Source organism: Neophocaena asiaeorientalis, unplaced genomic scaffold (genome assembly GCF_003031525.2).
Source record: "Neophocaena asiaeorientalis asiaeorientalis breed wild unplaced genomic scaffold, Neophocaena_asiaeorientalis_V1.1 scaffold192, whole genome shotgun sequence".
NCBI classification, from domain to species: domain Eukaryota; kingdom Metazoa; phylum Chordata; class Mammalia; order Artiodactyla; family Phocoenidae; genus Neophocaena; species Neophocaena asiaeorientalis.
The window spans coordinates 3,980,862-3,994,935 of NW_020185326.1; the positions used below are offsets into that span (position 1 = coordinate 3,980,862).

General features: G+C 44.6%; 2 protein-coding genes across 2 annotated transcripts in view; one reads left to right on the forward strand and one right to left on the reverse strand.

Annotated features, from left to right (window-relative positions):
- GALNT12 (polypeptide N-acetylgalactosaminyltransferase 12) overlaps positions 1-455 on the reverse strand; it is a 39,039-nt gene extending 38,584 nt beyond the window's left edge. The window contains exon 1 of the mRNA XM_024734427.1: positions 384-455. Within this exon, the coding sequence (XP_024590195.1) occupies positions 384-455 (72 nt within the window). The remainder of the gene's footprint in view (positions 1-383) is intronic.
- Positions 456-13,735: 13,280 nt separating this feature from the next.
- The window catches only part of ANKS6 (ankyrin repeat and sterile alpha motif domain containing 6), a 57,178-nt gene continuing 56,839 nt past the window's right edge, over positions 13,736-14,074 (forward strand). The window contains exon 1 of the mRNA XM_024734455.1: positions 13,736-13,811. The gene's annotated coding sequence lies outside the window, so the exon portion shown is untranslated. The remainder of the gene's footprint in view (positions 13,812-14,074) is intronic.

Genomic DNA, 14,074 nt, shown 5'->3' on the forward strand with positions numbered 1-14,074 from the left:
GGCGAACTTTTACAGGGTCCTCAGGAGGGCTCGCTGAGCCGTGCACCTTCTTGGTGGGCTGTGTGCTTTATTAAAAAGGTAACGGCCGTAAAACCCTCAGCTCAGCGCCTGGCAAGTCGTAAGCGCTCCGTAAATGTTGGCCGAATGTGCTGTGCAGGGCGCTATGAATTTCACTGCCATTATCTCATCTAACCCCTACACAGTCCAATAAGAGAGGTACATTTTACAGATGAGGAGACTGGGGCACAGTGAGGCTAATTTACACCGGGCTATCTCATGGAGGCCTGCAGGCATACCGACCTAAGACATACTGCTAGGATCCCTTGAATAACAAACCCTCCTCTGGCTCCCTATTAGTCAGTAATCTGTTTCTTATTCCTCACTTTACAGACGCCTCCAAGAAACTTATCAAAGAAATGAACTATCCTCTCAGAAAAACACGCAAACACACCCATGACTGCACACACCCCAGGCCATCCCTTCATGTTAAGTAGCCCGGTTCTTGGCTAGAGGTTTCCTTTGGGAGGATTGGGAGAATGAGGAAGCCACAGGGGTGCCGGAAATATTTAATAGGGTCCAGACTAGAGTGAGGCATGAGATTCTCTCCAAGGCGGAAAATTGAAGTGTGGGCCAAATAAGCCTCAGTAATCAAAATAAACAATATTTTTCAAAATCAAAATGAATGCAAAAAATCCATGACAACAAAATACCAAAATTTTAAAGGCAGAAAATCTAACCCTGTGCTTGCACAGCTCACTTCACTCACCTCACCCTAATCCCAGCCCTGATTCTATCTCTTGATTTTAGTGAGGATTACATGGATAAATACATATGTAAAAATTCATCAAGTTCTTCTTTAAAACCCATGCACTTGACTTATGAAAGTTATATCTCAATTTTTAAAAAGAAAAAATAAAGAAATAGAACAAAGAATAAAAAAAGGAGAACCCCTAGCCTCCAGGACAAGTGCTGAAGTCCTCAGCTTGACTGGAGAGACCCCCATAATGTGACTCCAAATTCTGTAATGCCTATCCCCAACCACTGGGGGATAGGGGAGGCATGGTTTCACTCCAGGCCTTTGCATAGGCTGTTCTCTCTGCTGGAAATGCCCTTCCCCACCTAGCAAACTCCTACTCATCCTTCAAGACCCTGCCAAAAGCCACCTCTTCCATGAAGCCTTCAGCAATTCCATGGTTTTTTAGGTAAACGTATTTAAAGATCACATCATCCTTTTGTGTATTAGTCAGGGTTCCACAAGAGAAACAAAAGCAGGAAGAGATATATTAAGAGATTTACTGCAAGAAATTGGCTTATACAATTGCAGAGACTGGTTAAGCAAGTCCAAAATCTACAGGGCAGGCCATCAGGAATGACAGGCTGAAACTCTCTGACATAAGCAGAAGCTACAATCCACAGGCAGAATTTCTTATTTTCTAGGGCAATCTCAGCTCTGCTCTTTAGGACTTTAACTTATTAAATCAGGCCCACCTAAACAATCTCCTTCCTTAAAGTCAGCTGATTGTAAATGTTAACCATATCTACGAAATACCTTCACGGCAACATCTACATTAGTGTTTGATTGAATAACTGAGGATTAAAGCCTAGCCAAGCTGACGTATCAAACTGACCATGTCTATTAGCTTCCGAGAATTGCCATAACAAACTACCACAAACTAGGTGGCTAAAAACAACAGAAATTTATTCTCTCACAGTTCTGGAGGCAATAAGTCTTATTAGCAGAGCCACATTCTCCCTGGAGGCTCCAGGGGAGAATCTGTTCCATACCTTTCTCTTAGTTACTCGTGTTGCCAGCAATCCTTGACATTCCTTGAGTTGTAGATGCATCACTCCAATCTCTGCCTCCATGGTCATATGACATTCTTCTAGTGCGTTTGTCTCTGTGTCCCTTCTACTCTTCTTCTAAGGGCGCTGGTCATTGGACTTGGGCCACTCTAATGATCTCATCTTAACTTGATTACATCAACAAAGACCCTATTCCCAGATAAGGTAACATTCATAGGTATCAAGGATTAGGACTTCAACATATCTTCTAGGGGGACACAATTCAATCCATATCACCATCATACTTTGTTACAGCCCTTGCTACATTAGGTTGTGTTTAATTCATACCCTGGCCTTGTAAAAAAAAAAAAAAAAGAAAGAAAGTAAAGGATTAAGAGTATGGGCTGTGGTCACTTTATGATCCCAGAAGTTGGTTCAGTGTCAGACACAGTAAGTGCTCAATTCATGGCTGGCTTTGTGTCTCACACTCACTTAAGTAGGCACCTGTTTGAACTCAGTGGGGAAGTACCTGATGGAGGGCACAGCCTGTTTAAGTGCAGAGAAAAGTTACTCCCAAAAGGTAACAAACATGAATTCTTTAGGTCTTCTTGCTGGAAGGGCCTCAGCAACTCAGTCTGGACGTTTTCAGAATCTGCTCCTAGAAATCCCAAGGAAAAACCATCCAGGAAATTAAAAAGGAGGCTGACTGGAAAGGGCTCCAGTTATTCTCCCTGAAACCAGAGCATTGACACATTTATTTGCTTAATCCTTTGAGCTTCCTTATTAGATCATCGCAGCCTCGTCTCTAATTACCAGAGGACTTGGTAACCAGGCCAAAGGAAGTACGTTGTCCAGGCCCACAGCTGATCAGTAGCAGAACAGGAAATAGAACAGAATAAAAAGGTATGGTTCAAACTGCTAGATGTCTGCCAATATCCAATCTTCTCTTTTTCCTTCTCTAGAATCCTTTTTTAAAAAATGTGTTTGTTTCTCTGGACCCATTGTCTTCCAAAATAAAGACTATATTTCCCAGCCCTCCTTGCAACTAGGCATGGCCAAGTGACTAAGTGTGCCACCAATGGGCTATAAGTGGTGGTGTCAAATAGGGCTTCTGAGTAATGTCCTTAAAGGAAACTTCCTTACCTTTCTTTCTTGCTGGCTGGATTGTGGCTATGAAGACTGGAGCTCAAGCAATCACCTTGGGTCATGCACTGAGAATGGTGAAACACCATGGCAGAAGGAGTCCAGTTCCCTAACATTGTGGACACTGAACCAGTCCTGCTGGCCTCCTTCCAGGCTTTGTTTAGTGAGAGAGAAATAAACTTCTATCTCATTGAAGCCACTGTTTCTATGGGTTTTCTGTCTTAGGCAGCCAAGTCTAATCCTCACTGATACAGATGATTAATTGCAAGAGAATTCTCCCCAAATCTGACTCTGATGGTACAGTGATTTTAAAACCAGGCTGAAAATTCTTTGATACTCCCTTCCCTTGAAACAAGGCAGACTTCTAACTGCTTCAACCAACAGAATATGGTAGAAGTGAAGTTCTGTGACTTCTAAGGCTAGGTATAAAAGGCCATGAAGCTTCCACCTTGTTCACGGGACCACTGTTCTCAGAGCCTTGAGCTGCCAGGAAAGAAATCTGACGATCCCGATGCCATCATGCCAGAGAAGCCACAGGCAGACAATACAGTCAACAGGGTCAGCTAAGCCCAACCTTTAGCCACCCTAGACAGCCCAAGCATCAGACAGGTGAGTGAAGAAGCCATCTTGAAAGTGGCTCCTCCCCAGTCATTCAAGTCATCTCAGCTATGGCCCCAGATGTCACAGAACAGAGAGGTGCTGTCTTCAAATCCCTGACCCACAGAACCCATGAACATAATAAGATGATTGTTATTTTACACCATGACGATTTGGGATGGTTTGTAACACAGCAGTAGATAACTGGAACAACTGGATGATTTTAATCAACATATTTCAAGAGGAAATATTACTGAGCATCTAAACGTGTGTGCCAGGTACTGTGCTACAGACTAGGCAAACTACAATGAGCAACTGTCGATGATAAACAAAGCTGGATACTAGTTAAATGGGAAAGACAGATTTGAATCAGTAACATACCATTTCAATAGGGAAGGAGGTCCAGTATGAACTGATTCAACTTTGATTTGCATAGGGGTAACTGGGAGTTTTAAGTAGAGCTGAGGAAATGAAAAATTACAAAGGATTGGTCAGCATAAATGCTGATTAGCCCAGATATGGTTGTTGGCTTGCAATCATCGAAGTCAGGATTCTATCCTCCCACTGAGACTGGCAGACAGAGGCCCTATCCTTCCTGACGATCACATTGTAAAGGAATGACTGGGGCTTCCCTGGTGGCGCAGTGTTTAAGAATCCACCTACCAATGCAGGGGGGACACGGGTTCGAGCCCTGGTGCGGGAAGATCCCACATGCTGCAGAGCAGCTAAGCCTGTGAGCCACGACTACTGGGCCTGCGCTCTAGAGTCCGCGAGCCACAACTACTGAAGCCCGCGCGCCTAGAGCCCATGCGCCACAACAAGAGAAGCCACCTCAATGACAAGCCCGCGCACCACAACGAAGAGTAGACCCCGCTCGCCGCAACTAGAGAAAGCCCATGTGCAGCAACGAAGACCCAGTGCAGCCAAAAATAAATAAATAAATAAACTTAAATAAATAAATAAAGGAATGACTTTCAGGTCCTTGAGAAAGATACTCCTGAATTGTAGGAGATACATACACATCTCAAAGGGACAGAGAAAGGATTCACAATTGTAAGCCCTTTTTAGTAAATGTTCTTAAAAAGGGTGGTCAGGGGCCTCTGGTTAGGTGTTGGACAGAGCAAACAGCAAATTGTTTGGGTAGTCTTCAGCTTTCTCAGGCAGGCACTTAAGGGGTGCTAGTGTCGCAGTCTTGGAAACTATGTTAGTGTTTAAATCTTTTAATGTGAGGGGAGGCGGGTGGAGGAAATCATTTGTGTTGAGAGTCTGTAGTTTTTACAGGCCAAGTTTGAGCCCTAGTCAAGATGAAAGCTCAGAGGAACCTGTCCAGAATTTGGTCAAGGAGAGAATCTTTGTCACAAGACAGATACTTCTGACATCATGGTGCTGAGAGTGTAATGGAATGGACAGATAATAAAAAGCTAACTTATTAGAGTTGTGATAAGTATTTTGAAGAAGCATTGCAGGGTGCTAAAAGGACTTATACTAGTAGAATCTGGTTTAGTTTAGGGGTTTAGGAAGGTTTCTCTGAAGAAGTTATGTTTACACGGATACCTGGATGTTAAAGTGAGATCAGTGATTTGAAATCATACTTTAGGTTAATCTGGAACTCCCTTTGCTGCTGCCCAGCTCAGGGAAATAAATAGTTTTGTATCTCCTGTAGAAAGATAATGTGTAAACTGGTAAGCTAGTCCAAAGCTTTTTATCAAATATTCTCTATTTTCAAAGGGACTATAGCCCAAAAGTTAAGAAGCGTAAGTCTGGCCTGATTCTCTCACTTTACAGATGGGGAGCCTAAGACACAGAGTGGGGAGGTGGGGTCTCGAACAAGTTGGTGGCTCAGGCAGAGTAGGGTCTAACTTGCCATCTGCTTCAATTCACAGCCTCTGGTTACTGGCCTCCCTGGAGGATATGGCCCTTCCATGAGCAGCTCCCCCAGGGCTCCAGGAGGGGGATGGGGTTTGAGGTGAACCATGCAAAGCAGCTCCTACCCAGAACTGCTGCTGCTATCAGACTAGTGGGAGGTGACTCCATGCACAAAAGAGAGTCCACTGGTTGGTGCTGGAAGGCAGGTGTGATAGGAAAGGCTTGGAGCTGTGTCTTTTGGCCTCTGTCCAAACACCCAACACATTTAAGATCTGTCAGATTAGAAAACAGACAAGGATTACAACTTGGATCGGCTTACCAAATTGGAACGCTTCCCAACAGAGGCTTAGTTGCAGAGAAAAGAGTGATGGAATTAGGCCTTACAAGACCTGGGTTCAAGTGCCAGGTAATGGATACAAGCTGTCACTTACTGAGCACCTATATGTGCTGTAAACTGCTAGCATCTCACTTTACCCACTGACAATCTTGCAAGGTTTCTTCTCTGAGGAAACTTGGGCTCAGAGAAGTGAGGTGGTTTATCCAAGGTCACACAACATACAAGGGGCAGAACAAGGATCTGAGGCCAGGTCTCCTGACCCCTAGTTCAGGATTTCCTACCACACACCTCAATGGCAGGCTGCTGTGAGACCAAAGACCAAAGACAGCTTAGCCTCGTGGGTAAGAACACAGCCTTGCAGCCCGCTTGCCTGAGCTCAAATCCCAGCCCCATCACAGATTGCTGTGCAGCCTTAGGCAAGTCACTTAACCTCTTTCAACGCAATGTGCTCATGTATAAAATAGTGGTGATAATAACAGTACCAGAGTAGGGTTTTGGGAAGGATTGAGCGATGTAGTCCACACAGACAGCCTCTCTGGACACAAAGCAGGGTGGAAAGAGCTTCTGCAAGGGCAAATGGAAGATGACTAGTGCTTTGCTACTCAAAGTGTGGTTCTTAGACCAGCAGCATTGGTACCACCTGGGAGCTATTGGAACTACAACAGTTTGTTAACAGAGGTAAAGTAACAGGAGTTACTCTGCTTACCCAGAGTAAGTACTATGTAAATGTTATTAATGATGCTAAGTTGGCATCCATAGAGGGCAAATCCAGCTGGGACCTTAATTCTTTTCATACCTCTTCCCAAATTGACTAACTTGTCCTCTCCTTGGGTTTCTTGTTAGTTTGAGGAGATAGTTTGTTCTTTGACCACACCATCTCATCTGCTGCTCAACCAACAAATAGATTTCTGTAGAAGGCACTTTTGATTTGTCATATTAGCTCCCTTCACAGGCGATCATTACATCCCTTTTAGAGCTTAATAAGTTATACGGTAGTGGTACTTCAAACATTAGTGGAGAAAAGATGACTGATTCAATTAATGATTGGGGCAACTAGATAAACATTTGGAAAAATAAAGTTAAATGCCAACCTCACACCTTACACCAAAATAAGTTCCAAATGATCTAGAAATGTCAAAGTAAAAAAAGAAAAATAAGAAAATGCAATGATGAAAGTACTGGATGAAAAAACCCAGAGACCATTATGGAAAAGATTTATAAATTTGACTACATAAAAATTTTTAAATTCTGTAAAGCCCCAAATAATGTAAACTCAAAAGACAGAAGACAAATCAGAAAGACATATTTGCAGATGACATTTACCCAGTATGTGAATCAACAGGGAAATAAAAAGAACAAACAGAAATAAAAATGACCAAAGGATTTGAAGACAGCTCCCACAAAAAAAAGATCTAAAATGGTCTATAAATGTATCGAAATATGCTCAACTTCTCTACTTAAAAAGCATGCAAACTAAACTTACTCCAAAATATTTTTTTCACCTATCAGATTGGCAAAGATTAAAAAGGTTATTAATTCCAGTGTTGTCAAGGATGTGAATAAACAGGCACTCTTATCCAGTCAGTAGGAATGCAAACTGGTACAACCTTTTGGAAAGCAATTAGACAACATTTATTTGAGATGTTAATGTTCGTATCCTTTTGATTCTGCAATTTCACGTCTAGGAATTTATCTAACAGAAATAGATTCATAAGTGCTCAAGAGACAAGCTTACAGGAAGCTTATCGCAGTATTGCAGGGGTCCCCAACCCCACCCCCCACCGCCGTGGACATACCGGTCCTCAGCCTGTTAGGAACCAGGCCTCACAGCAGGAGGTGAGCGGCAGGTAGCAAGCAAAGCAAAGCAAAGCAAACGAAGCTTCATCTGCCCATTGCCCCTCATCACTCGCATTACTGGCTGAACCATCCTCCTCGCAACCCCCCACCCCAGTCTGTGGAAAAACTGTCTTCCACAAAACCGGTCCCTGGTGTCAAAAAGGTCGGGGCCCACTGCAGTATTGTATATAAAAGCAAAAAGTTGGAAACAACCCAGATATCCATTAATAGTAGATTATAAAATGAAGTACTGCACGTCCATACACTAATATACCACAGTGTCATTAACAAGAATGACATTAATTCTAAGTGTTTAACATACAAATGTGTTTAAGATGCATTGTTAAGTCAAGAAAATCAAGTTGTAGAGCTGTATGGATAGTATGATCCTATTTGAGTAAAATACATTAATACATAAAAAGGAAAAACTCTAAAGAAATATTCACCAAACCATTAACCATATTATATTTATTTCTGATTAGTGAGATTCTTTGGCCCTTTCATCTTCATTCCATTTTTTTTCAACGAATATTTACTGATTACCTACCACTTGGCAGGCAATGTACTAGGTTCAAGGGATATGATGGTAAACACCCAGAGCCATTGATCTCAAGAAGCTTACATTCTGTATTTCTACAACATTGGAACTCTTTACAACACATATTATCATCTTACTAGGAAGATATTTTAAGGTAAATAAATGCTCTTTAGAGATTATTTTACTTCCAAACCCTCCTTACCTCCTTTCTAATCCATTGCACCAGTCTCTGATCCCCCTGTCCCTCCTTTCCAACCTGTTTCCTCTCTTTTCCTACAACTACCCAACTCACACCCAGTTTTTCTGCCCAACTTGTGGTCAAGCACTCCCATGAAGCTGTCAGTGACACCCTCAAACTCTGAAACCTTCCTCTGAATTGATAACAAAAGCTCACAGACCACTCTGTTCCACAATCACGTGGGATTCCCTGGGGGCCAGGGGCTGTGTCCCTATCATCCAACACACATAATGTCTGGCACACAGGAGGCACTCAGTTAATGTTGGTTGAACAGGGATTGTGTCGGTGATGGAGGTACACCACTCAGACGGCCCTTCAAGAGAACCTGCTGCAGGGAGAACAGTTGACTAAGAGACTCTAGCTGCTACGCCTTCGGGTCCTCCGTGATACTCTTGCTGAGGCTACAGTTCCTCTGGTTTCTCCCAGTCAGTGACCGAGCATGGGAGGGACACCAGAACCCAGCCATTTCTGTTTGATGCAGGAAGACTTAGCAGACTCCCTTTGCCTGGGGACTCCCCATCAGCCTGGTCGAGTCATTCCCAGAACTGCAGGGCAGTCTGAAGCTCTTCCTACCCAAGCCTCCTCCCTTTCCACCCTCTTTTCCCAGTTGTCAGACCTGCATCTGGGTCCGAAGGCTCTCCTACCCTTTTCTTCTTCCTTCCACCTTTATCCTATACAAGCATTTCTCCCAGGAAAAAAAAACATTATGGCATTTGATTCTTAGAGGACCCAAACCAACATAGGGATCAGTGAAAAGATACTGGAAGAGAGTTCATAAACAATAAGACTGTAGATACACTTGCAGAAGAGATTTATGAATAAAGACGTGCTGGATCCATTCTTCCAAACCTTTGTGCACACAAATCACCTGGGAATGGTGTTGAAATGGATTCTGGTTCAATAGGTGTGGGGTGGATCCAAGATGCTGTATTTCTAAGAAGCTCCCAGGATGTACTGATGCTGCTGGTCCGGGGACCAGAGTTTGAGCAGCAAGGTGCTGGAATCTTTATTTGCCCCGCTCGGTCTCTCCTCCCTGGGAGGCTGACTGTGAGGGCCACATCAGTAGGCTCTGAACCTCAGGCTAACAGTTATGTTTGGCCAATGAGGAGCATTGACAAGAGATCAGAGGGCAGGAGGAGGATGAGGTCAGAGGTTTTTATTCCTCTGGGGATTGCTTCCTACTGGGTTGCCGTAGGATGGCTGCATCCCTCTACCAAAGGCCCAACTCCTATCAGGTAGATCTCTCCAGTTTTCTCTCTTGCAGAATTCCAGTAACTGCTCTCTCCCTTTCCCCCTTCAGGCCTGGGGTGGTGATGGCTCCCTACTGTTGCCAGCCTCTGAGTACTGCAACATCCCTTGTAACTCTTAGTAAATACTGCCCACATGTCTGTAATTAGTTCTTTAGTAAATGGTCCTCATTACCTCAGCCAAATGTGCCAGCTGTCTCCTGCTGGGAACCTGACTGCTACAAGTGCTGTTCAATGCAGAATTTTTTTTATAAGAGCAGAAAACTGGAAACAACCTAATTGTGCATCATTAAAAAATGATTAAATAAATTACGGTACATCTGCTTAATGGTGTTACATGCAACAATCAAAGAGAATGCAGTAGGGACGTCCCTGGTGGTCCAGTGGTTAAGAATCCGTATCGCAATGCAGGGGACTCGGTTCGATCCCTCCTTGGGGAACTAAGATCCCACATGCCACAGGGCAACTAAGCCCACGTGCCACAACTACTGAGCACTCGGGCCACAACGAGAGCCCGTGTGCTACAACTAGAGAGAAGCCCGCGCCTGGCAACAAGGAGCCTGCACACCACAACTAAGACCCGACACAGCCAAAAAGAAAATAAATATATATATTTTTTAAAAAAAGGATGCAGTATATCTATGTTCATGGAAAGATGCCCAAGCCATTTATTTAATGAACAAAGGGCGGGGGAATATTCAGAATAGCATGCATAGTAGGAATCCACTTCTTTAAAAAGTAAAACAGTAAAATATGCATTTGTTAAGGCTTGGATTGCAAGTGACAACATCCCTGCTCAAAACAAACCTAACCAAAAAGAATGGGGGTGGGGGGTTCTGATTCCATCTTTTTCTATCACTTGTCTCTGCTCTTCTGTGTGGTGCTTCACTCTCAGGCAGCCTGTCTTCAAGTGGGGGCAGAGCGAGCCCCAGCCTGGCTTATGATGTCCTGACAGCTGACAACCTTTAACAAAAAATCCTGCACTGAAGGAATTGGAATGAGCTTGGACATACGCTAATCACTGAACCACGTGGACTGAGAGTGGGGGAAGGAGGCTCCCGAAGAGAAAGAGGGTGTCTCTTCCCCAAGTAGGAGAGGCAGGACAGGTGTAAGCAATACAGATCCACTCTAGAGGGAACATTTGTAGTAGACATTTGTTATCCTTTTTGGCTGCCCAGCATGGGAACCCCCTTCCTATGCTGGAGAGTCTCCTACCTTCTGGGGCACCCACAATGGAGCCTACCTCCCATTATACATGCTGAAAAAGCTAGAAATGCACTTTCCCAACTCCCTTTCTGCCAGGCAAAACACATGACCTGGCCAGGCCATTCAGATGCTCCCATCTCTGCCTTGGACTCTGAAGCTGATGACACCAAAATGGGCCTGTGCAGACTCCATCCTGGTATAGGGTGCAGCCTGGCATGATTTGGGACATTGTTCTTGGTTGTGGGGCCTCCGGGGCTGGTTCTCTGGCCCCGTGGGATCTGTGAGCTATGAACAAAACCTCGTATTAAATCCCCTTTCTTCTTAAATTATCCAGAGGGTTAATTTCTGCTGCTTGCAATCAAGAACCTTGATTAATGCCTATAAGTAGGTGTGCATGTTTGAATATGTATGAAATATTTTTGGAAAGATAAAATAAATGTGAATATTGGTTACCTATGGGAAGTAGGACTGGGAAAGTGGGAAAGTAGAGGAGGAGGGAAAGAGGCTTTTGCTTTATGCCCGTTTGTATTGTTGGAATTTTTTTTTTTACCATGTATATTACTTTTACAGTGAAACAACTAGTTAGTAAAATATAAGAAAAGACACCTGAATAAATACAATAAGACAAGGAAGCAATTGCTCAGGATTTTCAAGGAACCAAGTCTTCATTAGACATTCAAAAGAAAGTCATCCTCAACTCTGTTGTGATGAACAGAGCCAAATGTGGAAATGAGTGACAGTGTTTGTTTAATTAATTAATTAGTTATTTATTTTGGTTGTGCAACTTGCGGGATCTTAGTTCTCTGACCAGGGGTTGAACCTGTGCCCCCTGCAGTGGAAGCTCATGGAGTCCCAACCACTGGACCACCAGGGAATTCCCCACACCTTGTTTTATTGTGCTTTCCTTTATCGTGCTTCCCAGATGTGGCATCTTATAGACTGAAGGTTTGCGGCAACCCTGCATGGAGCATGTCTACCAGCACCATTTTTCCAACAGCATTTACCCACTTTGTGTCACTGTCACATTTTGGTAATTCTTGCAATATTTCAAACTTTTCATTATTATTATATCTGTTATGGTGATCCATGATCAGTGATCATGTTACTATCGCAAAAAGATTACAACTCGCTGAGGGCTTAGATGATGCACTCTCTCCAAATGTTAGCATAACTTGACTGCTCAATTCCTTCAAGTCTCTTTGCAAATGTCACATTCTCAGTGATATCTTTTCTACCCAACCTATTATAAAATAACATCCCATCCTCTAACCCATTTACTTGGATTCTGTTATGTTCTATTTATTGTTTTAATAACATTCATCACCATCTGACAAGGTATTTACCTTGTTTGTTTTCTTAAAGACTATTGCACACTTACTAGACTACAGTATAGTGTAAACATAAATTTTACATGCACTGGGAAACCAAAAAGTTGCATGACTCACTTTATTGCAGTGGTCTGGAACCGAACCCGCAATATCTCTGAGATATGCCTGTACCACCTCCCACATGGCCGAAATGATTAGCTCTATTACTGAATCTCACACACTCAAACACTTTCCATGACTCTCCATTACTCACAGAATAAATCTCTAGCACTGAAGCATTTTGCAGCCTGAACCCTGTGTACTTTCGAGACTTTTACGCTTCGCCTAGAAGACCTTATCTTCCAGCCCTGCTGGTCCATATCCTAAGGGCATTACTATCTTTGATCTGCCAAAGCCATGACCCTTATTCCTTCCTCATGCCCTCATCAAGTTTTGTTCTGTATTATAATTCTATATACTAGACTTAGTCATTTAACAGTCAAGTTAAATGACCTAGCACCTACCATATGTCTAGCTTTTTGCTAGGCTTTGGGACCATAGCTCACAGTCTGTGGAAACCAATTACCCCAGATCAGAATGTTAAAAGTCTGTTATCGTGATGAGAACGTAGTGTAAAGCAATTGGCTGGCAGGGCTGCTCTCATTAGAATCTTTCTCTTTCCCTCCGCCTGGATTGCACCCTCTCCAAATGTTAGCATAACAATTCCTTCAGGTCTCTTTGCAAATGTCACATTCTCAGTGATATCTTTTCTACCCAACCTATTATAAAATAACATCCCATCCTCTAACCCATTTACTTGGATTCTTTTATGTTCTATTTATTGTTTTAATAACACTCATCACCATCTGACGCACAAGTTACTTACTTGTTTGTGTATTTACAGCCTCTTTCCACTGTCAGGTCCAGGACAGCAGGGATTTTATTTTGCATCTTCTCTGGGGCCTAAAACAGTGCCTGGCACACAGTAGGCACTCAATAAATACTTGTTGAGAGTAGAAAGAGAATTGGACTAGATGTCAGAAGACCTGGGTCCTAGTCACAGCTCTCCCACACGACAGTCGTGTGGGCTTTAGCAAGACATATCCTCTTTAAGCCTCAGGTGCCTCCTCTGTAAATTGGGGGTGATCATCTCGGCCCTTCCCCGCGGCTGACAGCACTGCTGTTAAGGATCAAACAGTGCGTCTCAAACTTTAACGTGCCTCAGAATCACCTGTAGGACTTGCTAAGATACCGGTGGCTGGGCTCCATACTCGGTTTCCTATTCAGTAGGTCTGGGTGGGATGAGAAAATGTGCATTTGTAAAATGTCCCAGACGGTGCTGCTTCAAGAACCACTGACGAAGAGAGATGCAGGTACAGGTGGTGATTGTAGGCCTAACGCCCGTCCCAGACAAGTATGGCACTGATGGCCCGGCAGGACATTCTGCGAGGACAGAGTGGACGCATCTGTTCCTTAATTCAGTCAACGACCATTTAGGAGGCGCCAGGTTAGTGCCGGGTGCCGGGGGGAAGGGGGGGGCGGTCAGCGGCGCGTGCCACAGGCCAGGCCCGTGAGCCCGTGGACTCAGACCCTGGCCCAGTGCTCGGGAGCTCGCAATGTGAGGAGGGCTGGGACGGCCGCTCGGACCTCCGCACGCGGCGGGAGGTATCCGGAGCAGCGGGGAGGGACGCAAGCGGGCGCCGAGAACGCAAAGGTAACCTCGGGAGCTCGGCGGCGGACGCAGCTCGAAACTTCCCGGAACCCGCTGTCCAGCCCCCGCCCCCGACGCCGGCGATTGAGGCGTGCCCTCGCCCTGGGCGCGCGCCCGGCACACAGTAGGCGCGCGGCCCGGCCCTCCTCACGCGGCCGGCACACAGTAGGCGCGCGTGCGGGCGGAAGGGGGCGCCGGCGCGCGGTATCCGGGGGCGGAGCCGGCTGGGTCAGCGGCGCAGACAGACGCGGGCCGCTGGCCGCGAT